The following is a 26,791-nucleotide window of genomic DNA, read 5'->3' as shown; positions in this document are numbered from 1 at the left end:
GGTCAGAATGAAATGGTAGCTTCAAGCTTGAACAAGTTTGTCTGAGCCCATCCTAAATCTTACCTGATTTCATATTACTCAACTACTTGATTGATCATTGTCAAGTGAAATTTGTGGTGGCCAGAGCAGAAAGCGCTCAGCTGCCATTCCATTCCTTTTTCTTGTGTCATTTCCCCATCTATGGCTCTTTGCAGGAAGCTAACTGTGAGAGAGAAAGATCTTTCTTTGAGTTTCCTAGGAGTGGTGGTGATATTTACTCGTTCTTTCTTTATTCAACACCAATTGGAGAAGTGTTTTTTAATCCCTCAGATAGTGTTTGTGTTGTAACTGTAGAGAACTTAATGTTTCATCAGTGATACGTGTATGGGGGTGCTATTCACAGTAATTGGCTCTCCTGATTTTGTGTATTAGCAGTTAAGATGCCGTATGTGTATGACTTGCTAGTCCACTATATTGCCTGGGGAGCAAATGGTGCCAACAGATTCTAGTAAGTAGGCACAGGGGATATATATATGTTCCAAAAGAACCTCATCAGGTACTCCCCAGAGACAAAACTTAACATTTTGGTATAACTCTGTTTTAAGACGCCTTCCTAATTAAGGTAAGGATTTAGGGTGGGAAGTAGAGTTTGCGGGATTATAAAATGGAATCATTAAAATTGAAATTGTCTAAACCAAGCTCTTCTGGTTCAAGAATCTCCTTCACAGCATCTCTAAAAAGTCATCTCATTTCTTTGAGTACCATCACTGTCTTGGCAGAGTAGGGGGTAATATTGGCCTCCTAATTTGGCAGGGTCATTTTTCAGGCAGAAGTACTTAAGAAGGATATATGTTGGTCACTCTGGAGGATGCCTCTTGTCAAAGGGCCTCTGCTTATTAAGCAGCCATTTGGAGGGTAACACGACAGGGCTCAATGAAATTCAAGACTCGTTCCAGAACCCTTTGGGATAGAACAAGCTTCTGGGTGTTCCAGGACAGTCAGCTGCTCCCAGATCTTGCTTCTGTTCTTCAGCTCCTACCTAATTCCTATAGGACAAATTTATTAGTAGTGAATATATGAAGGCCTACATTGATACTCTTCTCAAAATTTCGCTTTTCTTCTTTCTCCAGTCTGTGTACCTCTCACTATCCCTTCCTCTCACAAATAGTCCGTATTTCAAGATTCAAAGACATGCCATTATTTTATGTGCTCCTATGAAAGAAAAAAATCCTGCCAATTAAACTGTGTCACGCAATTATAAAATGTATCCTAATTTCAGACGCATTAAAACGTGGCGGGGGAAAGCGTGTCTTAGAATTGATGAAACACAGCATTTCTGCTGCTGTAAACAGTGATATCATTGAGGATTCAGGTTTTCAACCAGAGAGAAGTGTTTTATTGCTTTCTTCTCTTCCTCATTGGTTTCATTGTATTCACTCCCTTCAGTGGTAGGACTATTTAACTTGTCCTAAGTGTGGGGATTATAAGCCTTGTCTAGATCCAAAACATCATGTAACAGTTATTTTTCTGGGTGGGAAAGGTAGCAAGCCAGGTTGACAGGGCCTCTGCTGTATCTCTTTCCTAGGCTGTTACGGAAAATGCTTCGGTGAGCCAGTCGCTGGGATAAAGTGACTGAACATGACTATACCTAAAGCCAGCTGGTTTTAATAACAGTGAATTGAATTAACTCAATTGGAAAAGATTGGTAGCTGCTGTCCTTATCCTGCAGATCTGCTTTAAAGAAGAGTCCAGCAGGGAGCTGGAGACCTGCTCCTGGTAGAACCAGGCAAAATGCTGCTGGAGAGGAACAATATGCATTTCTTTCTGAGACCACTTCCTTTGAAATGTCTTCTATGGCAGGAGCTTGATTGGCTGCCAAGGCACATTTGAGTTGGGAAGCAGTGTGGCAGACATGGCAAACTGGGGGGCCCTGAGCCATGTTTGTCAGATGTGTTTTAACTGGCCCTTCCTGTACGAAAAGGAAAAAAATGTTTTAGCTAAAATGTAACAGGAGATTTCATGCAAAAGTCCAGATTTTTGGCTTCTCTTAAATAAATGGGAAGAGCCAGTGATACTGGACCTGCATTCTAGCTGGGACTCACAGTGGATACATGTACATAGTGGTTTGAAGCATTTTGGAGTTGACAGGCCTTCACTGGAGTCCTGGTGCTATCACTTGGTAGCTGTGTGCTGCAGTGCAATACACTTAACTTCTAGGCCCATTGATCTCATATATGTATTGTAATGCTTACCTTTCCAGGCTGTGGTGAGGTTTAAATAAAGAAGTAGATGTGAAGTGCTTAGTATTTGCCTGGCACTAAAAAAGTGCTCAATAAAATATGTGTGTAACACATATGATCATTGAATTGACAGTTGGGCTAGATTATATAGTTAGAGATTTTTATCAGTTGTTAAGAGAGCCGTAGGAGTACTCACAGAAAGGGTGTGGGCAGAGCAGAATGCGTAGAAGATAAGGGGCTGTGGATTAGGATGACATGCAGGAACTGAACACCAAGGTAAATGTTGGCACTACATGATAGTCTCTAGGTATGCCTCATTTTCCTGTCCCATGTTCATCCCAACCTCCTATTTGTCTATTGGAGGTACTGCAAATAGAAATAAGATCATGTCTCTAAAGCACTTGTTCATTTCTCACAGAAGAGCAGTATTCAGCATGATACAGTGGCCATATCCAGCGTAGGAGCTCTGGAGCTCTTCATTTACTTATGCCTCTAAGTGCTTATAGGAAGGATGTGATCCCAGATAAGAGGTGTTAGCTAGCTGCAAAGGGGGATGTTATTTATCTCTCCCCCCCATTTTTCCTTATGAATGACCTCTGAGTTGGTAATTGACAGGGATTATTGCCATTTTTTTAATCTCTGCTAGGAGGCTGCTGGAGTCTTCCCTCATTTCATTATCCCGTTATGATGGAGCAGGATCCAGAGAGCACCCAATTTACCCAGACCCAGCGAGGTAAGGCCAAAGTGAGAAATGGCACTAGGTGGGGGGAGGGACTGCCCTTGGGGTTGCCAAGCTGTTGGAAGCCCCATTCTGTGCCTCTCTGGTCCTGGTGCTCTTTTACTCTTCAGTTACAGTTTTGAGACAGGTGGTTCAGGTGATTGGGAAGTATTACAGGTAAGTGAACAGAATCTCTGGTGACAGAGGGTTGTGACTGAGCCCTTGTCCTTTGGGGCTCATTTTTGTAAGTGGGACACTAGAGGAGGGACCTGAGGAGGTTATTGGCAGAGTCACAGGATATTTCTTTTCTGCTCATCAGAGAGGCTGTTGCCATTCAGATGGACAGCCAAAAGGGAAACAAAAGTTTTTATTAATAGGGAAATCACAAATTAAAAACAAACAATTCTCTCTCATTTGAGAGAGTATTTAAAACATCAAAAGGCAGAAACCAAGTTCATTCAGATGTTGAAGTTTTGGAGACTATATGACGGAAGAGATGACTGACAAAAGGGTAACTGAATAAAACAAGTTGACATATTATTAAAGTGCTTGCCTTACCCCATTAGAAGACATTTGAAAAGTTCTTGAAGAGATAAAAAGAAAAGAATTCAGATGAGTTTAAGGCCCGCCTTTACCTTATACTGGTAACTCAGGACTGAGGATGGGGTGTTGAGTTGATATATAACATTTACTTATAGTGAGCAGCCCTTCGGGGTTGTCACAGCAGGACTTAATAATTCAGTTAATGATCCGAAAGGGGGATAGATAACCTGCACATTCTTTAGCAACAGCAGACCGCACATTGTGAGGCTTTGCCAAAAGAAGAGGGTAATTTATAATGGTGGGGTTGAAGTTAAGAGTGTAGGTCAGAAAAGGCTAAATGAGCTTTGCTGTAGATTAAGAATTTCAAGTCTGCAGAAACCTCTAGATCAAGTTGTTTCCAAGGTTATTGAGTGATTTTGTTGTTACTACAGATATGTCATGATACCGAGCATTCCTTCTGAGATACTAGTGAAAAGATTCCCTGTTATCCTCTTACTTCCTTTTCCGTACCCCAGAAATGGCAGATCAGGGAACATGGGGATTGATGACTTTAAAACGGGTAGGCAACTTAGATGATGACTGAAACAAGGAAGTTTACGTTAGTCTCTAGTCATATTTGAAAGTAATAAGCCCTAAATAAGAGAAGGAAATATTTTGCATGAATCAAATTCTTTGAAACCCTGAGAGAACTTCTTGCTGTGAAACAGTTTCTTTTAGGACAGTAATGGGAATCTCATCCCCAGAATTTTTAACCTGACAAAGTTTAATGGTGACTCTTAAAGACCATTCTTTGTCCTCCTTTCATGTAATAAATTTGTTATTTATTCCTACTCAGATCTCTTTATCACAGAAAGGCCAGACTTTGTGGTGTTGTTATTTTTACATTTTCCCTTTAAACACAAAAAAGGGTTTTTTGGAGGGGGAAGTATTCTTTCTTGAAGAAAACTTGAGGAGTTATTTAAAATATTCACTTGGAACACTTTTAGAGTTTGATAATTATCCACTCTTCAGTAGGAGGATGATTGTTACCTCATTACTGGTTGTTTAATTTCTTTTTCCTCTTAGATTTCACCCTGCCTAATATATATAGGTCAAAGCCTTTATGAGACATGTCAGCATTCAGATCCTTAGCTTCCCTCTGGATACCTAAAAAGATGAAGCTGTGATGTACTTGTACTTAATAATTGTGAATCCATTTTTCTTTACCATTGATGCACAGTTTTGTAGCTTAGGGAATTCCTGTCCAATGGTGAAATTAAACAATTGAGGTTACCTAGTGCTGAATTTTTACCCCTACATAAAAGGACAATCTTTATTTATTGTTGTCAGCATCAACATTATTTCTACCTCTATCACCATAATATAATTTTTCCATTAGTTAAGGTAGGCTATCAACTCAGTAATGAGTGTATTTATGGTCACTTTTCAGAATGTTTTCTAAAAAAAGAATCTTCATTCTCCTCTTAAAATTTTTTTTTAACATTCTTTTCTGCTCTGACTGACTTGAGAATTTAACCAACAACTATTGATTTCTACTGGAAGATTTCTGTATATTTGGTAGCTATAGGAACAACTCAAGAGTATTGGCTTCTGTCTGTTGAAAATTTAGGGTTCTTGATTCATCCTTGCCAAATGCATGGGAACAGGTGCCCAAAGAGACAGTGAAAGTTCCACAAGTTGAAACTTTAAATCTTATACTCTGATGATCTTGGGCAAGGCCTCTGTACGTCCCATGCCCACCTACTGTATAAAGATAATTTGGATTCAGAGGTGCCAAATGCAGCATATTGTTCCATAACACAGACTTATGAGTTCCAAAGATTGTCACCTGGGCTGCTTGGAAATTCTGTTTGATGGTTGGCGAGAAGGACACCACCTCTGATGACAGGCATTTCAGAGGCAGCCCTGTTTCGTGTAGCAGTTGACTGCAGGATCTCCTTTGGTCTGAGTGATTAGATTTACTGAGGATTTACCTAGAGGCTTACTTTGTCCAGGGGTAATGAAAGGTCAGGCAGCAAGATGTTTGTAAGTACTTTTCGTACCATTTGGATGTAAGTATTTCCATTTCCATTCTCAATCAGTTTTTCCAGATTTCCATTAAAAAAAAAAAAGTTACATGCTTTTTTTTCCTTCTGTATTCAAACATTATAGACGTTAAGGTCCCTAGAAATCCTTATCAGGATTGCTGTGTTTCATTTTTTTGTTCTAATTACAGAAATAAATATTTTTATATACATATTAGTATATACATACCATTCTTTAATTTTTCCCCCACTTAAAATTTTATTTTAGAGGGCTTTCATTGTGCATATGTAGGGATGTTCTTTTCAATTGTTATATAGTGTTTCTTTGTATAGATATAATTTATTTAATCTGTTGGTGGGCATTTGGGGTGTTTCCCAGTTTTTCACTAGTGCCAGCAGTATATATATCTCTTCGTATCCTGGTGTGTTTCTGTAGGATAAAATTACTAGTGGAATTGTTGAATCAAAGTTGGCAGGTTTTAGGTCTTGGGCAGGTTTTAAGTCTTGAAATTTCTTAGTAATCCACTTAATATTATATATAAAACATTTTTCTGTTACTGTTCTTCTCAGTTCACAGCCTCAAATTATATGCGTTGTGAAAGATGGAGGAAAAACTTGAGAAAGAAGGGAATGTGCAAATTGTATAGGACACTAGATATTTTCATGGAGTATGAAGACGGTGAACCATAGCTGGAAGAATATAGACTTTTTACTAATTTAAAGTAAATTAAGTCTTTTAACACTAATTACTGAGAACAGCCATTGTAAGGGAGAAGAAGAAGAGTGACTGTTGTCTTCTGTGTTGCTCAGTGCCCATGTAGCCTCTGATGCTCTGTCGTAAGAAATAGAAAAAATCTGTTTTTTTCTTTTAGATTTTCTGTTCTCCTGAGTATATTTTACTCTCAGTCTCTATCCTGAATATTTTCTCTGTGCTAAAATATCTGGATAATCTGTAAAGGAGAGATAAGAGGTTCAAAGGGATACTCTTAAGGAGCTAGGACAAATCTGGAGTGACAAGTATTTGTTGGAGAAGAAAGGAGTCCTGGTGAAGGTGATGCCTGAAGATGCCTTCTTTAGTCATCTTGGGTTCACCATCTCTTGGCCTGTTTTCTCATCTGTAAAGTGAAAGAAGCTGTGGTCCCTTTCATTTCTTATATTTTGAATATGGATGATTGAGGAAAATCTGTGAATCTGTATAAAGGGCACCCTGAGAAGTTAAAAGAGGTCCCTTAAGAAACTAAAGGAAAGGTCCAGTGTTAAACTCTTGGAAGGGGCAGCTGTTGATCAGATGATGACTGATTAAACAGCCTGTTTGCCTTATCTCAGAACAGAAACACTGGTGGTAGTCTGATAAGCATATTGTGCAGTACAAACCTCCTGGTGAGTTAAATGCCGTTTATTTTTCATGTCTCCAGAGTTCGCCTCAGCAGGGAGATGTGATGGGAAAGCTGAATTTACTGTCTTTCACAGTATTCCCCACATTAGTGCTAGTTTGTGTTTGTTCATCTCTGTTTCTCTCAGATTATCTCCTGCTGCGTACTATGCCCAGAGGATGATCCAGTATCTCTCACGGAGAGACAGTATCCGCCAGCGCTCTATGCGCTACCAACAGAACCGCCTCCGTTCTTCCACCTCCTCCTCTTCCTCAGACAACCAGGGTCCATCAGTAGAGGGAACCGACTTGGAATTTGAGGACTTTGAGTAAGTATATATTCAACTTGCTTTCTTCCCCCTCCTCCCGAGCTGTGAGTGCTTCCAAGTTGGCCACTGTCTGAGCAATAGTGGTTTGACATTCTTGCTTCAAACCCCTAAGTTATTATTTATGAGAAGTAGGATGGGGTGAGGGACAGAGGGTTAAAATGCCCAGGGCACTCCCACCTCTGGTAGTTGCACTGCTGATTCCCTGAAGCCTCTGGGAAGAGACAGCCCATTGGGCCCCAGGCCAGGCTGGGAGAAGACGGCCGCTGCTCTTTAGGCAACTTTTTAATTTCCCGTTTGCGTGAACAGTGACTGTGGAAGTGCTTCATGTGGACTGTCTTCATAACATCAGGGAGGCAGGAGGGTTGGTGTTTTTTCTCTTAAGCAGAGTAGATACAGAGATTAACAACAAAGACAATACTCGGATTTCCCTAGGAGACAGATTCTCTCAGTACCCTTAATCACACTGCTTCTCTGAGGTCCTACTCCTTTGCCCCTAAACGTTCTCGGTCTCCCTCCACCCCCAGTAAGGATCCTTTGGAGGTTGCCTGTCAAATGAACGTGGGGGTTGAGAGGTGATTCCTTGCTCTTCTAGTCTCTTTGAGCGGTTGGCTGGGGTACGGGGGTGAGCTAAAGGAGCAGCGTCAGCCCCGGGCTCCAAGATCAAGCTCCCCAATCTTCCTGCTGGGTTTTACATTCTCTGACCTGCTGCTCCTGACCTTTCTAGCCATGCATTGTGTTTCTTTCCATCCTGAAACTGAGCTTTCCTGGCTTGTACCAAATTGGACATTTGGCTCTTGCTTTGATTCCTATATTTTGATATTCTCAAAACATGCAGAATAAGAGGGAAGGGTGGTTAAACATTTTTCTTTCCCCGTCTTTTTTGCTGGCAGTACTGGAATAGGGCAGCCTGTCAGTCATCTTCCTTTTTTTCCCCCTTCATCTTGACATAGCCTGGTCAGGTCAGGGATCTTAAGAGCTCCTGCCTCCCTTCCACCTTCCTCTTTCGTGAGCTGAATGAATAGTTCGCCAGGAGCCATCTTGCAGTGGAGCTTTATGAAGTGTTTGAGAAATATCTTTGCCAGAGAGGACCAAGAAGGTGGGAACACCCTTTGTACCAATTGGCCTTCCCGAGACAATCCTTAAACACACTGGCCAATTGTGTACTGGGAAGCAGAAGGAACACTCAATGGGAGGCTCATTCGTCTGAGGAAGATGTAAATGTGAAAGAAATGCAGGGATGCCCTCAAACAGCTGTGCTGTGGCAAACGGAGCAGGGGTGGTGGGAGAAGGGCCCAGCTGCTCTGTGACTCTCAGATGTGTCCTTCTGCCTTAAGTCCCCGCTGGGGGAAGATGGACGTGGGCACAGCAGTGAAGGGAGAGTCTCCACTCCTTTAGCCAGGCAGACACCTGTAGGGAAATATGTTCCCCTGTAGAAATGATTATTTTTCCAGCACCGGGGTCTATTCAGGGAAGCAGTTTCAACGCACAGTGCCAAGGCTGCTGGGACTTAGTGCTGCTGAAAAGCCTCGGTAATCCCATGGAGCTCTGGGAGTCAGTGCAGATTGCATAGCCCTCTCTCCACGCATGTTTGGAAGGCTGTTATCTCTTCGCAGTGGTGAAACGTGGGGCTCATGCCTTTGAGCTGTATCTTGCCTCGTGACTTGTCCTTCACAGTGGAGTTCTGGGTTAGTTTAAAATGTTCTGTTCTCATCTTACCTTCTCTTTCTTCTGTTACCACCTCCTCCCTTTCCCCTTCCTTCCCCCTTGATTTTCCTGTGTCAGACTGCCTCCTCCCTGTGCTCCCCACAGCCCACCTGTGCTCTCGCCTCCCCCTGGCTTCAGCGCAGCCTGAATTTACATCACCCTCTTCACCTTTAATGCACTGACTTAGCATTGTATTGCTCCCTGGTTAGTAACAATGGGCTGGTTTCTCTAAAGCCCCTCCGAAAGTCCCTCCCCTTGGTCTTTGCCTTTCTTGTGGGGCTGAAGCAGACTATAATCTTGTTTTTAATAGCAGCTGTGGATTAGTCACCTCAATATTAGCAGTCCAGGTCTTCTAGTGAAGGATGTTGCTGGCTGGTTGATGCTGAGTTACCGTCTGTTCATTCTTTCTCTGTCTTTTTCCCCACCCTCCTCCCCCTACTGTAAACCGAGGGCTGCTTGTGGTTGTGCCTCTTCTCTTAATTTCTAAGTACTCTGAGGAGAGAGAAAGTGAGAAATTAGGGAATGTACCAGCCCATTTTAATTTCTCTGCCCCAATCCTTTTCCTCAGCTTTGATAACTAGAAAGAAAGTTACAGGCGTATACAGTCATAATTTATAGTTCTTTCAAGTACAGAGAAGCTGATTAAGTTAGATATGGCCTGGAATCCTAACACTTAGGGTACCATTAAGAGAGACTGTTCTACTGGGTTTCCTCACCTTCACAGCACAGCATGGTCTTGCCTTTGCCACCCCACTCCGACCTCTTCACTCTCCTTCCATTTGCTAAGTCATAGATCATTTTGCCATTCTCTAGCTTGTCCCATCCAGGTGTATAGGGGCCTCAGAAAACAAAAGGGAGACGTTACGCAGATCCCATCTTTTTTGGTTCTCTTTCATCATCCATTGAATGAAAGGTATCAGCTATCATATTTTTCATGTATACTAATTTATAACATACACAACATTTGTAGTATATATAAATATACGAATATACATATATCTTTTAAAATCTTGTTTACTCCTTATAATAACCCAATGAGATAGTTGTTCATTTCATTGTGGTGTTTTTTAAAATAAGGATACAGAGGCTTGACCAAAGTCAGACATGTCTAAGATTAGAGATCAGGAGCAAGCATGTTTAGTGTCTGACTTTAGTGTCCTGCAGATTTAAAAACCTTTAAAAATGATGTACAACCATATTTGAGCCCTTGCTCCATGAGCTTGCTGTGGAACAAGACTATCTAGATTTATCGCTAGGTAAGATAGGTTTGAAGGTTGGTCAACATCACGTTAAACTTTCTATTCTTTTGTGCTCTGGATTAATGACCATCTTCCCAGGCAGGCATCTTCTCCTGTCATTTGTCTCTGTCTGCGGCAAGGATTGAGACTGCAGGGTCCCTGTGTTTATCAAAATGCACAAACAGGACATCCAGAAACCTGCTGTCAGGAGGTCTGTCCTGAAGCCCTCAGCATCTGTCTTTGCATAAAGATGTTCACAAGCAGGGTAAAGGTGTGGCTGCCCCTGACCCTGCTGTCTGCCTCCTTCTGAGCTCAGACCACCTGCTAGAATGTAGATGGCAAATAAGCATAAGGAAAACTCACATTTTTATTTTCACCATCCCTTTGGAAAGAGGGAGGGAGGCTTTTATGAAGCCCAGGTTGAGTGCTGTGTTCCCGTAGTTTCTAAGACCTGCAAAAGAGGTGGTACCTGTGACTTTATGACGGTTGTTCAAGCTACCCTCACCCCCCCCCCCTCATTTTATCTGTTATTCTAAATGTAATTATAATCCTAGAATCATCTCCAGTTCATCTTCTTGCCTCTTTTTTTTACTTGCTTTGCCTTCCAAGGCAAGGATACCCTGAGCTAATGACAGTCAGAACTGGAGAAGCTTCAGATTAGATCAGTCACAAATATCTCCAACACTGCGTAATTATATTCAACTTCTTTTTTTTTTTTTAATTATTTATTTGGCCGCATCAGGTCTTAGTTGCGGCACACGGGATCTTTCTTTGCAGTGCGCAGGCTCTTTGTTGCAGCACGCAGGCTTTTCTCTAGTTGTGGCGCGTGGGCTCTTAGAGTGCGTGGGCTTAGCAGTTGCAGCGTGCGGGCTCTCTCGTTGTGGTGCGTGGGCTCCAGAGCGCGCGGGCCTAGTTGCCCCACAGCATGTGGGATCTTAGTTCCCCGACCAGGGATCGAACCCGTGTCCCCTGCATTGGAAGGCAGATTCTCAACCCCTGGACCACCAGGGAGGTCCCTCAACTTCTTAAAAATTGTTGCCAGCACAGAGAGAACAAGTCCTTCATTCACAGTTGTGGCACTGGTCTGTACTTGGGGAAAACATCTCAGTGAGAATTCTGGTCTTTCAGCCTAGTCTTTCAGATGAAGTGTCTTGAAGTCAGTTACATTTATTTTATTAACTCTTCTAATTTATCTCGTTGTATTTGGGTTCCTTTTACCCAGAAATCCATATTGTGACCAAATATGCAAAACTGTTTCATTGTGAAATGAATGACAGTCATTTCTGGTTGCCCAAGATGGGTTCTGGTTCCTTAGTTTGGCATGATATGTTCTAGCAGTACCACATACACATGTGCGGAGGAGCCTCAACCAGAAGGCTATCATGGTCCCCTTGCTAGACACCTTCTAGCAAGGAAGTCATTAAAAGGTCTTCTTGGTACATAATGTAGCCGAGGACAGTTCTGAAGGCTGTCACTCAGTTCTGCCATCTGATTGGGTGTGGCATAGAAGTTACTCGCCTTTATAGTTCAGAATTTAATATTCTTCATCTGCCCTTTTGCCATTAATGAAATTTAATTGAGTCACACAGAGAAAATATGTTAGAAACCCGATGATGTTACTCTTATCATCTGTCTATAGGTGAAATCCTGACAGCTTTGTGAGACTCATATACTTGTGTCAAGTTCTCATGGCTAGAAATTCCAGGAGAGTGAAGCCACATGTCCTTGGTAGTGTTTGCCCCTGCTCTCTCTCCTGTGCCCCAAATTTCCAGGACTCCTATGGGAGTCAGTGATTACTAATAGCAGATATGTTACTTGTAGCCGAGAAAGGGAAGGGCAGATCTTCAGAGCAAGAAGTCGTGTACTTCATTCTGAAATGGGGTTGCCTTTGTCTCTTCCTTTGACTTACAGACCATAATCTCTTTGATATTAGAAGTGCAAGAGAAACTATAAGGGAACACGCTGTAAAGTGACTATTCTCTTTACAGACTGGAACCTGCCAAAGCAGTCAAGGATCAGGCAACCAGCTACAGTTATTGAGTGGTGGTATTGTATAGAAGTAGTTCTTAAAGTGAGATGAGATAAGAAACCATTCACTTCCTTTTTACCAGAGTTTTAAATGATTTCATTTAATTGATATTTGTGGTGGTTGATTGTTTTTTACAGCGTGGGTTTATAAAAGAGAAAGTCTTAAAATAGGACTTTTCTCCAGATATACTTAGAAGAAAGGCAAATAAATGCATAGTCATAGAAACATGAAACAGCATGGAGCATGTCAGGAATTCCCTTGTTGACAAGTATGGTCAGGTTGTGAAGTCCAAGATACAGGAGGAGATGAGCCCCGAGAGTTAGAGTGGCACCAGATCTTGGGGAGTCTTGTGTGCCTTGCAAAGGAGGAGAACTTTACCCTGCAGATGAGGGGGAGTCACTGAAGAGTTTTAAGCTGTGGAATAACATGATCAGATTTTTACACAATATCTTATAAGATAGACTGTAATAAGGTACCCCTAAAGTACAGGACAGCATTGTATGAAGGGAGAGAGTACTTGGGGAGATGTGAGAAGGCTTCATGGGTTTCAGCTGGGTGTGAAGACCCCATAGGACTTTGACGAATTGACGTAGAGGATGGAAGTAGGGAAGGAGATTCTAGACAAAGGAGCAGCTTAAACAAAAGCCCAGACACAGAAGATTTACAGCGTTTGTTCGGAGACCCTGCATACATCTGTGGTTAGAGCAATGGAGTATTTGTACTTTGAGCGAGAAGATCAGAAAGACATGGACTGTGGAGGGCCTGGAGTGCCTGGCTGAGAAGTTTCAACCTTGTTTTTGTCTAGGGACAGCCATTATTCAACACGTGTTTTAGACAGCGAATTCTGACAGCGGTTGTTAGGCAGGTGGCAAGTATATGGATGCAGGAGAACCAGTTAGAAAACAGTGGGCAAAATACATACGAGAACATATGAGGACTGAATGTTAAGTATTGGACATAAGAGGCCTTGGTGTTTTGTAAGAGTGGGGCCTGTTTGTGAATGTTCCTGGGGAGATGAGCTGTGTGAGAGCTCAGCTGCCTCACTTCCTACTTCTCCAAATAAAATGTTGCCAGAGTCCTTTTTTACTCTTACTGGAACTGATTTTGAACTAAGTTTATAAAGTAGCAAGTGACTCCCAGAACAGCTGTGATTGGAACTGGGATCTCTTGTTAGTGCCCACTGGTCCCCAGAGCCTGACAACTATTGTCTAGGGAATAGCCCTGCGGTCCAGTTTTGGCTGAGCCTGTGATATGCCATTTGATCTTTGGCAAGTCCCTCTCCTACCCTAGGCCTCAATGTCTGACCTTGTAAAATCAGATTAGATAATCTCTGAAGTTTATTTTAGCCCTAAAGCTCTTGGATCTTTGTTGGAGCTAACTAACTATCTTAGAAGGATTTCCCTTGTACTCAGCAGAGGTAGAATAATGAAAAGTTTCAGAAAAGTGGAGAGACTTCCTGAGGATTAGGAATAGGATATCTGGCACCTGTGGAGCCCCAATATATTTATAAAATATATGCCTACCTGAATTCCAGCTCTTTCCTGAGGATTTTGAGCCTATTGCTTAGAAATATATAATATTGCTTGGCAGCTTTAGAATTAGTATTCTTTCTGGGCAACTAAAATACATATGAATATTTATTATGAGGAATGCTAGGAGAAGAGAAAGAAAATGGAATATGTCTGGATTTAAAGAATTAAACAGCTGTGAGGGAAGAGGGGGAAAGGAGGATAACTATCACTTAGAGAAATGTATTTATTTTTTAACATAAAATGCACAATAGGAATATGGATTTGCATAATACATGCAGATGAAATTAAAGGTAGAACAAGAAAGGAGAGGACTTCCCTGGTAGCGCAGTGGTTAAGAATCCGCCTGCCAATGCAGGGGACATGGGTTCAAGCCCTGGTCCGGGAAGATCCCACATGCCGCGGAGCAACTAAGCCCGTGCTCCACAACTACTGAGCCTGTGCTCTAGAGCCCGCGAGCCACAACTGCTGAGCCCGCGTACCACAACTACTGAAGCCCGCGTGCCTAGAGCCCGTGCTCCGCAACAAGAGAAACCACGGCAATGAGAAGCCCGCGCACCGCAACGAAGAGTAGCCCCCGCTCGCCGCAACTAGAGAAAGCCTGCACGCAGCAACAAAGACCCAATGCAGCCAAACAAACAAATTAAAAAAAAAAAAAAGAAAAGAAAAAGAAAGGAGAGGAATTTGTAAGTGGTAATTATCTGTTATATTACTATTCCTTGGAGAAAAATTAAGGCTCTGAAGTTCCAAGAGACCTATGCTATTAGGTATCCCCTGTGAATGATATCAGCTGGGCCTGTGCCTTCCTCCCAGAAATCTAGCCCTGACATGCGTGCACAGTCCTTCGAAGTCGAGTCTAGAGCCTTACTAATAGCACCCGAGTAAAGAAAGGACTTGGTCAAGATCACTGTGCCATCCAAGGACAGGAACACCAGCTAGACCTTCTGTTGTCTGGAGATTGAGTAGAAACCGAAGAGCACAGGGAAACAAGTATTTTTTTAATGGTCTAATTTTCAGCACAGTCAACTGTGTATTGTCAAGAAGACAATGGCCTTTTGAGCTTTGTGCTGCCAGAGCTTCATTTACAGAGACCCAAGTCAGAGCCGTTTGTCACTGAGTAGTAATGGCAGCCTGACTGTCTGGTTAGGACTCAGACAGCAGTCTGTAGGTGTATTTTACATTCCTTTAAATTACAGCCTCTCTCTGAGGCAATTAATCCCAGGCATTTAGCAAGAGTAGCTGCTGTGTTTCTCCCTTGTTCCATAGATGCATTTTCTTGTATTTGGCACTTGTCTTGGATGCTTGATTGTTTGAAGGGTGTTTTTTCCACAAAATCTTTTATGAGAAAGTCTTATTTTTTTTCCCCCTCTCCTTCCCAAATAGCCTTCTGAGAGTTAATCAGAGATGCACAGAGTTCAACAACTGGGAAGGCCATTAATAACTCAGCCAGCTTCTATCCTGCTGGCTTAAAGGCAGCTTCTGGCTGATGAAATTGATGAGGATTTCTCTGGTGGTTCCCTGAAAAGTATTCTGGTGAGAAAGAGTCCTCCAGTGATAGAGGAGTGGTACCAGCGAGATTGCATACTCTGGTCTTCACTGTTTTTGTTTTTGTTTTTTTTTAAGTAACCCCGTTGAAAAGGGCATGGGCTATGTTATGTTAGGCCCAGTATTTAGCACCCTCCATTATTCCTAAGGTAAACTGTCTCTCTGGGTCTGCCTTTCTCCCCCTGTTCATCTGGCAAACATCTTCTAATCTTTAGTCACTGCCTAAATTTGCCTTCTTCATCTCGTGGAGGCTTGCTCCATGTTGGTCTTGTATCAGCACTGAAGTGAGTGTCAGAGTCCTTGTAGTTTTCTAAATTGAACATTATTTTAAGTACTTTTAATTTCTTTGCCCTTTTCTTGAAACTCTTAACCACTCTTCCTCTCCCCTCACTTCTACCCCGCCCCCTCCCTTGCAGATATCCTTTGCATTGAAGTTTGTTTCCCCATCTCAGCTCCTTATTTTGAATTTTCCCTTCTTTCTAGACTATAGAAGCTAGAGTCATTAGTTGCTCTTTTCACCTCTAATTTATTTAGAGCCATGCTTTTGGTCAGGGATTTTTGTGTGCCAGCATTAAAACCTGGGGCTTTTGCCCTCTACTTGCTTAACTTGTCCTGTGGTTGGACATTCTGGCCTTTGCCACCTTACCCATTCATGTTTTAAGTTTTTCCTGGTCAGGAAATGTTTGAGCTGTTCTAGGCTATTTTCTCCTAGATGCCTGTGTTTTTTTCTCCCATAGGCAGCATCTCATTTGCGTGTTCACCACATTTCACGTTTTACTAATTGTTCTGTGTACAATTCTGTCATTTCTCCTTCTTTGCTAGTGTGCTCAACACTTTCAATTTGAAGTCTTCTCTACATTTTATTGAGATGCTGTTTAACTCCTACTTCCCCATCATTAGTCAAGATGTTAAGCTGAGGACCAGCAGATACATCTCCACTCACTTAATATTATTGCCTCTTTTGCGGTGCCTAATGTAACCATCAGTCTGAGACTGCTTGTATCTGAGCCAGCTGGTTTTCCTATATATATATATATATATATATATATTTATATATATCTTCCGGTAATTTCTAAATAACATAAAGCCATTATCTCTGGCCATGTTTTGCCCTTCCTCCTCCCTTTTTTTTTTTAGACGGAAGGAGAAATTGAATCAGAAAGAAGTTAATTGTTTTTAGGTTTTAATAACAATTAAAAGAGGCTTGTGAAATATGTCATAGGAGCCAAATTTTCTCCCAGCCCTGGCATTTGTCCATTTTTCTAAGTTATCTTCATATGTCCTTTCACCCAGCTCTGTGTCATGTTTGATTCTGGCAACTGCTGATCAGTACTGTCCCTGCACACCCCTCTCCTTCCCTGCTCTTCAACTCTGCTAATGCCAGATAGAGTACTGTTTATTGTCCAGAGAGAGAGGGCTCTTTGGCCCTTGTTCAGAAGTAAATTGTCAGCTCCACAACATGGTTCTGGGAAGGCCAGCTCTTTTTTAGCTGTAGAATAAAGTAATTGGATTTGTCCCATGATGCTTCTTTCTATAACTTAATTTTCAACCTTTTTGAGGCTTAGGACCCTCCCCCCCCCCACCTTAGGACCCTTCTTTTTTTTTTTTTTTAATATTTATTTATTTTATTTTTGGCTGTGTTGGGTCTTCTGTGCGAGTTGGGTTTCTGTGCGAGGGCTTTCTCTAGTTGCGGCAGGTGGGGGCCGCTCTTCATCACGGTGCGCGGGCCTCTCACTGTCGCGGCCTCTCTTGTTGCGGAGCACAAGCTCCAGACGCACAGGCTCAGTAGCTGTGGCTCACGGGCCTAGTTGCTCCGCGGCATGTGGGATCTTCCCAGACCAGGGCTCGAACCCGTGTCCCCCGCATTGGCAGGCAAATTCTCAACCACTGTGCCACCAGGGAAGCCCCTTAGGACCCTTCTTAACTTCAGTATGTGTTCTAACTTCTCTCATGATAATTAGTTGTACTTTTAGTGCCCATCCGTAAGTAAAATATACTGTTAAGAAAAGCTGTCATGAATTCACTTGTACTTCTAACCGAGTTGGTACTTTGATCACAGCTTGAATCTACATATACTTGAAAAATAATAATATACTTAATTTGGGAGCTGTCTTATTTGCTTGATATTCAGCTACTCCTTATAATAATTTGTGGGTTCCCCAGAGCTGCAGTCTACTGGTCAGGAACTTCTGATCTCGTTGTTCTTTATAATCCCCTTTTCACTTTCCATGTGGTCTTATCTCTCTTTCCTTGCCTCTCCCTTCATCTGTAGAGTTTCAAGTCAAAGGAATATGATACGTTAAAGAAAACAGTAATATGCTTTCTCTTCTGGGAAAATAAAAACCAAGTACTGACTTTTAATGGATCAGCTTCCAATATCCCTGATATTGATTTGTGTCTAAATGCTCAGCATCCAGTTCCACCAAGATATAAAAACCTTCCTAGGCTTTCATTTCTGGTCTGTAAGGGTCCCAGTAGTACAGTTGAAAGCCAAAGTGTTGTCTTAACTTTGGTTACAGTGCCAGTTTGAAGATTATCTCATTAAATTGAAGATAATCCAAAGGAAGAATTCAGAAAATACCCCAAATCAAGCTCTCAAGAGGTTCATTTATTTTGTGGAGTTGGTTAAGCAGCTAATTAACTGCTCTATCCAGCCAGTGCCCTTTGGCTTATTGTTCCTTTGATGCATTGGAAACTAAGCCACGTGAAGTTTCTGTCTTCTCTTGTAGGAAGCAGTGAAGTGTAGTGGAAAGAGCAAGGGCTTTAGAGTCAGATGGATCTTCCTTGAATCTTGTCTCAACCACTTACTAGTTGGGTGACCTTGGGCATTTGCCTCTCTGGTCCTTAGTTTCCTTATCTGTAAAACAGATCTAATGAGACTTAATGGGAAACTCGGAAGATTAAATGGGGTAACATATTAATAACCTTTGTATTAGGACTTAGTAGATATTTAATAAATGGTGTTTATTACCATTACTTTAACAGACCATAAAGAAAACACTAGACTTTTTTCTTTTTAATCAAATGACCGAGCTTAGGATTGCATTGTCTAATAATCTTCATCATTGTTAATTTTTCAGTCTCTAAAAGAAAGGACTGCCTAGTCTTTTTCTTGTGTTGTTTTTCTTTCACATATCCATGATTTTTCCACACCAAGGACCTAAACAGATTTAAAGATAACCATTTGTTGAATGAACTTGATGGGAGAATTCTTCTTCCTTCAAGATCCCCCGAAGCCAAAGTTTCTCTATCTTTCAATCTAGAAAAAGACATTTATATACATATCCATTCCAAATCCCTTTAGAAGATCTAAACTTGGCTTCAATTTCAGTTCTGCAGAGTTCAGAGACCACATTGTTTCAAGAGAAATCTTCCTTCTTACTGAACTGTTAGTAAATGCTCATAAATATTTTAATTGAGGTACTCCAGAAACGCAGTATATTAATGTGCCACCCAAATTAGTAAGCAACCAGATGACTAATTTCTCTGGGACCTTCACCTAAGTGTAGGAATTTAGTTTGTGGGATGTCTGTCTTTTGGGCTGGTGTCTGTTTCTGCTTTAGTGACTCTCTTAGGTGTAGTCTTTTTGTTTTCTCCAGGGACAATGGTGACAGATCCAGGCACCGAGCTCCACGAAATGCCCGGATGTCTGCACCTTCACTTGGACGCTTTGTCCCAAGGTAAGAACTGGATAGTCAACTTTTATGAGAGACTTTTCTGAGGGAGGCTTTATGAGAGCCTGGGATTTTTAAACCTACTTTCTGGTCTGGATTGTCCATATCTGGAATTATTTCCTAGTGAGCCTACAGTCCAGCCCTGCCACCTAAAAACTTGACAGGAAATGATTAACCACAATGAAAAGACATAGAAAAATGGCATTGGGAGCATCCTGTTCAGGAATAGAAGCCCCAGGAAACTGTAGAAGAAAGATTGGAAGAAGATACAAATGTGTGAAAAGAATTTTACTCTGCTCTAGGTTTCTGTGGATTCCTAGGCTTAGTGGATCCCTTATCTTTGATTGTTGAGGGTTGGTAGATTGTATATCTCCTTTGTTTTAAGGCAGTCTATAGTAGGCTTTTAACATGTGATTCCTTCATGTAGGCATTTTTTAAAATTAATTTTTATTGGAGTGTAGTTGCTTTACAATGTTGTATTAGTTTCTGCTGTACAGCAAAATGAATCAGCTATGCATATACATATATCCCCTCTTTTTTGGATTTCCTTCCCATCTTATAGGCGTTTCTTGCTGCCTGAGTACTTGCCTTATGCTGGGATTTTTCATGAACGTGGACAGCCTGGCTTGGCTACTCACTCTTCTGTTAACAGGGTCCTGGCAGGTAAGGAGTTGTTTCTTTGGATTTTGAAAATTTAAAGGGGGAGGGAGCCGGGTAAAGCTTTCCCCTCCTTTACCTATGTTGATGTGATGGCATCTTGGCATCTGGCTGAAAACTCTTTTTTAAGGTCTTGTACTTGGTTCCTTACTTCAGGGCAGGAAACTACAGATTGAGGAAAGCTGCTTCTTTTGCCCATTCCCACTTCCTTCAGACATCTCTTTTTTAATTAATTAATTTATTTATTTATCTATTTTTGGCTGCGTTGGGTCTTCGTTGCTGCACACGGGCTTTTCTCCAGTTGCAGCGAGCGGGGGCTACTCTTTGTTGCGGTGCGTGGGCTTCTCATTGCGGTGGCTTCTCTTTGTTGCAGAGCACGGGCTCTAGACACGCGGGCTTCAGTAGTTGTGGCACATGGGCTCAGTAGTTGTGGCACGCAGGCTCAGTAGTTGTGGCACACGGGCTTAGTTGCTCCACAGCATGTGGGATCTTCAGGGATTGAACCTGTGTCCCCTGCATTGGCAGGCAGATTCTTAACCACTGTGCCACCAGGGAAGTCTCTTGGTGTATCTTTAATAAGCATCTTTATTTAAAAAATTCAAATGACATTACGTTTTGGAAAATCTGGGCCACGTGATGGTTAAAGGTAGAGAGCGATCTGTGTGAGACAGTAGCGCTGTCGGGCTGGGGGAATATGATTTCTGACCAAGCTGTTGTGGCAGCTGGTAGGCCATGGGACTTGGCTTCCTTTAAGTAGCAGTATCCTTGACCCAGTGTCAAGGCCTAGAAACCCCAGAGGCCTCAATGGTTTCTCTCTACTGGACACCAGGGCTTCATAGACCCAGGCTTGGTTGGGGAGTAGACTGCACCATGGTGACTGTACCTTGGCCCTAGTCGGTAAACAGACCCCATGGCTCTGTGCCTTTCTTTGCTTGGCGCTTCTGTGTGGCTTGGCTAATGGCACGTGGAAGCTCCTCACTGGCAGTTAATCACTTGCTGCCAGACAGTACTACAGAGTTCTTCTCCACCCTTCTTTGTTCCAGACATCTGCCTCTACCACCCAACACAGCAGCTCCCTGCTCCTCTACTGCTGGGAAGTCTCTATTTCCTTTGCATTTAGTTTTTTTGGAACAGCTGTATATTGTTTTTCTCTCCTTTGATCTAATAACTCTTTACCTCCATTTCTTCTTCCCTACTTTATGCCCAGAGGTCTGACCCCAAATAGCCCAATTTCACTTATGGATACCTTTGAATATAGGGGTTATGTTCCAGCAGGCAGTTTACAAACATGAAATCTACTGAGAAAAGGTCTCTAACAAAAGATGCAGAGTGCCTTGAGAGGAAGGAAATCTAGGCTCTCAAGAAGCTCATTCTTGAATTAGATTAGCGGATGGTTTCCATTCACATTTAAACTCATTGCATGTTGCAGAGTATCCATTTTTCTTTTCTTCTTTTTTCATATTTTTTTTTATTGAAGTATACTTGATTTACAATGTTGTGTTAATTTCTGCTGTACAGCAAAATGACTCAGTTATACACATATATACTTTCTTTTTTATATTATTTTTCATTATGGTTTATCCCAGCATATTGAATATAGTTCCCTGTGCTATACAGTAGGACCTTGTTGTTTATCCATTCTGTATGTAATAGTTTGCATCTACCCCATTGGTCTTTTCTTAAATGCCCTCATCATTTGTAGACATTTGGATGTCCCTCCAGATTCTGTTGACAGTTTTGTGTTACTTTTTTTCTTCTCTTGAGAAAATTCCAATGATGATAATAACAGCAACAAAAGAAAGCTTAACATTCATTGAGCATTTGCTGTATGCTAGGGGGTGTTTTAAGTGCTCTTCCTAGTCATATTTCATTTCATTCTCACAGTAATCCTATGAGATGGGTGCTATTATCTAACAGTGGTGGGAACTGAAGCCCAGAAGGCTAACTTGCCCAGAGTGATGCAGCTAGAAGTAGAGGAGCCAGAAGTGAACCAGGCAGTGGGACTTCTGTTTCCTAGTCTGCCTGCCTCCCCACAGCTATTTTTAAGGACAGAGCATCAAAATAGCATTCTTCTTCTAGGTCCTTAATCTAGAAGAGGGAAAGAGGTCCCAGGGAACTTGGCTGATCTTCAGGGGTTTTCTTATTTGTTCTAATTCCTCTATTTTAAGTGGTTTCTAGACATAGCTTTTTGTGACCCAGTAGTGCTTGCTAAGGAAAATCTTATTATATAACAGGCCTTTCCCCGAGCCTTCATGCCCTCCTGGACACAGATGTTTTGCTTTTTATTAAACTTATTGTGATCATGTAATAGATAGAGCTGCTGTAATAATGGCTTTTGAAGTGAGGACAAATTAGTGTTTTAGCAGTAAGCACTCCCAATTTTCCTGGAAAGGCACTTTCTCTTGTATGATTGGAATAAGGTTGTGATGGTCTCAGAACAATTAGATTCAGTAGACGTTTGTTCCGCAGCTGTGTGCCAGGCACTGTTTTAGGCTACCAGAGTGAATAAGACAGACAAGATCCCTGCTCTTCTGTAGCTCAAAGCTTAGGTGGTTGGCTGTACCTCAGTTTTGCTGTTTGGTTCTTAGCTCCAAACATAAGGCAGAACCCTTTGTATGGTGAGTGGCTTTTTGTAGGGGTGGAGCATGGAAATTTGGCAGACCTGGAGGGACAAAGTATATATACACCTGCAGTTTTAGGAGGCATTACCAGTGGCAAATGAGTTTTCAATGGACCCTAGCCAAAGCCATTCAGAATCAACAAAAATGGATTTGCAGAAAATTAAGATCCATTCTGCCCACTTCCTCCCACAAGAGCCTGAAAGCAGTAATATAAAACAGAAGCTGCTACAGAGAAGTGTTTTGATAGTCTGTTAATCTTCATCTCTTCCACCTTATCTTGTTGTCTTGTGCCTCCAGTCACCCGTCAGCCCACACCAGGCCCCTTCTTCAGCAACACAAATTCTGAACCTGTACTTGAAGAGGTATAACTACATTTAAAGCTACTGCAACTTTACCGGTATATTTTTGGGGAAACACGCAAAAGTCTGGGCGCTCCCCCTGCTGACTTTTTAGCAGACAGCTCTAGCTCTGTGTAGTAATAGCAGTCTATAACAGAGAAGGAAATGAAGTTAATGACTGCCTACTATGGGCCAGGTACAGTCCAAAGTGCTTTCCCATACATTATGACAACCCTATGAAGTAGATGGTGTGTTTCCATTCTGTAGGGAAGAAAGCTGAGGTTCAGAGAAGTTCCATTACTTGCCCAATATAATGCAGTGAGAGGCAGACTTGGAACTTTAAACCAGGTCTGCCTGACTCATAATAACTCTGTTCTGCCTTCTGTGCCATGTTTTGCCTGAGTTCAAGTAGGGAGTATCTGCCGAAAGGTTCTTAAGCCTATAATATTTTTCTGCATGCTTGAGACCTCATACAAGTGAAATGAGAAGCCCTGGCATTTGACGTCTTCCTGGTAATTACTGGAAGAAAAACTTCTGAGGGATAGGGACCTGGGTAATGTAGGGTATTAGTTATCTGTTGTGTCTAATCTTTTTGACTTTCATCCTAATGAGCATCTGCTCCCAGCAGATGTGGTCCTGATGGATTTAATTTAGTATTTTGATTAAAATCAATGGGAAGTGTCAGGATTTTTTTGCTTCTAGCTACAGGTCATTGGGGCCTGGTTGAGAGTCATGGGCTTTGTGCCCAGTCATCCTAATTTCTCTTAGGATTTCTTCTTTGAGCCATTAGTTTAGGAGTGTGTTCTTCAATTTTTACAAATTTCCTTCTGTTGTTGCTTTCTTATTTAATTTCACTGTGGTCTAAGAACATACTTTGTATGATTTCAGTTACTGTAAATTTATTGAAACTTGCTTTATGGCTTAGCATATGGTCTGTTCTGGAGAATGTTACCTATGTGCATGGCAAGATTGTATATTCTTTTGTCGCCGTGTGGAGGGTTCTGTAGATGCCAGGGAGATCTACTTGGTTGATAGTGTTATTCAAGTTTTGTATACCCTTGCTGATTTTCTGTCAGGTTGTTCTACCCATCATTAAGAATGGAGTATTGATATTTCTAATATTATTCCTGAATTGTATATTTCTCCCTTCAGTTTTGTCAGTTTTTGCCTCATATATTTTGGGACTTTGTTGTTAGGTACATATATGTTTGTAATTGTTTTGCCTCCCTGATGAATCAACTTTTTCGTTATAAAATGTTCCTCTATCTCATATAATATTGTCTTTTTTTTTCAGGTATGGATGATGGTACAATATTATATAAGTTTCAGGTGTACAACATAGTGATTCACAATTTTTAAAGGTTATATTCTCTAGTAATATTGTCTTTAAGTCTAGTTTTTCTTATATCAGTATAGCTATTCCAGCTCTTTTATGGATGTAGATTGTGTAATATATCCTTCCCCATCCTTTTACTTCAGCCTATTTATATATCAGAATATAAAGTGTGTCTCCTATAGAAAGCATATAGTTTTTTTTATCTAGTCTGAAAATCTCTGCCTTTTGATTAGATTGTTTAGTCCATTCACATTTAACGTTATTGATATAGTTAGATTTTTGCCTGCCATTTTGCTGTTTGTTTTCTGTATTTCTAATGTCTTTTTTTATTACTCTGTTTCTCCTTTACTAACTTCTTTTTTTTTTAATTAATTAATTAATTTGTTTGTTTTTATTTTTGGCTGTGTTGGGTCTTCATTGCTGTGCGTGAGCATTCTCTAGTTGCGGCGAGCGGGGGCTACTCTTTGTTGCGGTGCACGGGCTTCTCATTGCAGTGGCTTCTCTTGTTGCGGAGCATGGGCTCTAGGCGCACAGGCTTCAGTAGTTGTGGCACGTGGGCTCAGTAGTTGTGGTTTGCAGGCTCTTGAGCGCAGGCTCAGTAGTTGTGGCACACGGGCTTAGTTGCTCCGTGGCATGTAGGATCTTCCCAGGCCAGGGCTCGAACCTGTGTCCCTTGCATTGGCAGGCAGATTCTTAACCACTGTGCCACCAGGGAAGCCCCTACTGACTTCTTTTGTATTAAGTGGATAGCTTCTAATGTGCTATTTTAATTCCTTTCTTGATTTTAAACTGTACTTTATCAGGATCTACTTCAGACTTACAGAGACTTGATTCTGGTAAGATACAGAAACTTTGTTCCATTATAGCTACATTGTCATACCCCTCCTTTGTGCTATTATTGCTATATATATTATGTCTGTATATATTACAAACCCAGTGATACAGTGTTATATTGCTTTATGTAATCTCATATCCCAGGCATCCTTCTGTTTGTTGCCTGTTGTGAGTAAAATAGAGCTACCCCTTTTGCAAGAATTTACTTTTCTTTTTCTTGTTAACTTTATTTTTGGTTGTCTTTTGCCCCTTTCCTCTTTTTTAAAAACACTGGTCCTCTTTCTTAGATATTCCCCACTTTTCTGGTATCTTCGGGAATTACTCTCAGGAGACCTGTCTAGTCTAGTTTGGCCAACTAGGTGGACATCTGGGTCCTCGGGCTTGCTGACATTTAAGAATTAGTCTAATTTCTCAATTTAATATCATAGTTGTTTAATACAACAGATGGTTTAATTACTGTATACCAGATCTTCATTTGAATTGGCAAATCTAGGAAAGATGAAAAGTAGTGAATACAATTGAAGGCCATCATGGTATACTTACATGAGTATGAACAGAAATGAATGATAATTCTGGTGTTGGACCTTTTATCTCCTTGGCTGGACCCTTCTTCATTTTCTTTACCTCTCCGGTACCCAGTTGCCAGGCTAATAAAGTAAGTGGCACATTCCAACTCAACATCAATTAAGATAGCTGTTTATAAACTCCAGATAAATGGACAATTAGTGGTGGTGGTACTAGCTAGGACCTCTTTAATAATTAACCCAATTACCTTTCATTCTGCTCCAGTGATGAAAGTAAAGGCGATAAGGGGCTGGCTTGGTTGCCTGGGAAACAGAGAAATAAATGCAGCTCCTTCCAGAGAACCCAGCTTTCACAGATGCCTTACACAGCATCCAGGGCCTTTTACTGATTTGGTTTCCACCAATCACTGGAGCATCCATGCTCTCTCTACCCCAGCCCTTTGCTGCATCTCCTTATTCCACTAGTGAGAAGTATGGTTGTCGAGAACCTAGGTCCTGGTTTCTAAGCTGAATTATCTGTGCTTCTTCAGGCTTTTCTAGAGGAAAATATTGGGCCTTGTCAGTGTACTTTTCCTTTTATAATGTGTGACTAAGTTTTCTGTGCCTCCATCTCTCTCTACCCTAGGAAATTTCCTCTTGATCTCTCCCCACTGATGCTTTACACCTGTGCTCTTTCTGTACTGTCACTTTGAAATGTACACAGAACTTTCTAAACGCTTAGCATTTTCCAGAGCTCTTTGGGTCTTTTTTTTTTATAAATAAATTTATTTATTTATATTATATTTTTGGCTGTGTTGGGTCTTTTGGCTTTTGGCTGTGTTGGCTTCTCTTGTTGCGGAGCACAGGCTCTAGGTGTGCGCGCTTCAGTAGTCGTGGCGCGTGGGCTCAGTAGTTGTGGCTCACGGGCTCTAGAGAGCAGGCTCAGTAGTTGTGGCACACGGGCTTAGTTGCCTCGTGGCATGTGGGGTCTTCCCAGCCCAGGGCTCAAACCCGTGTCCCCTGCATTGGCAGGCGGATTCTTAACCACTGCGTCACCAGGGAAGTCCTCTTTAGGTCTGTTGAAAGAATTTAATGGTTCTGCCCTTAATGGAGTTTACTGTCTAGCCAGGTTGTAGCCTGAGTTTCTATGTGTTTTTTGTTTTTGTTTTTGACTTTGTTTTGACCCTGCCACTAAAAATTTAATAATTCCCCTGAGAATTTAACTGCCAATCCTAATAGATTAGCGTGTGTGTGTGTGTGTGTGTGTGTGTGTGTGTGTGTGTGTGTAACTCAAACCTGGGCTTGGACCAAGAATTTATGGGTTTTGGTGCAGTTTGAAGTGACTCTGAATGTGCCCCCATTTGTCTTTTGCATTGGTCTGTGAGCCTGAGTGGAGCTTGGGAAGGACAGCTGCCACTTGCAGTTTAGAGTTGGTTTGAGAGGCAGTAGAACAAAATGTTCAAGAGTTTGGGCTCCAGAGCTAGACTATCTAAGTTCACATATTCATGCTCCTACTTCCTAGCAGTGTAATCTTGGTTAATTTATTTTACCTTTTCTTGGGACTCAGTTTCTTCATCT

General features: G+C 41.6%; 1 protein-coding gene across 1 annotated transcript in view; it reads left to right on the top strand.

Moving 5' to 3' along the window:
* The window catches only part of AMBRA1 (autophagy and beclin 1 regulator 1), a 147,576-nt gene that overhangs the window by 30,916 nt on the left and 89,869 nt on the right, over positions 1 to 26,791 (top strand). Inside the window, 4 exon segments of the mRNA XM_036859626.1 lie at positions 2,866 to 2,952; positions 7,026 to 7,205; positions 18,850 to 18,930; positions 19,487 to 19,587. Coding sequence (XP_036715521.1) covers positions 2,866 to 2,952; positions 7,026 to 7,205; positions 18,850 to 18,930; positions 19,487 to 19,587 — 449 coding nt within the window.

The sequence above is a fragment of the Balaenoptera musculus genome, chromosome 8 (assembly GCF_009873245.2).
Source record: "Balaenoptera musculus isolate JJ_BM4_2016_0621 chromosome 8, mBalMus1.pri.v3, whole genome shotgun sequence".
In the NCBI taxonomy this organism is placed as follows: Eukaryota; Metazoa; Chordata; class Mammalia; order Artiodactyla; family Balaenopteridae; genus Balaenoptera; species Balaenoptera musculus.
Note: the sequence above shows the minus strand (reverse complement) of the source record. Positions and strands in the feature narration are given on the sequence as shown.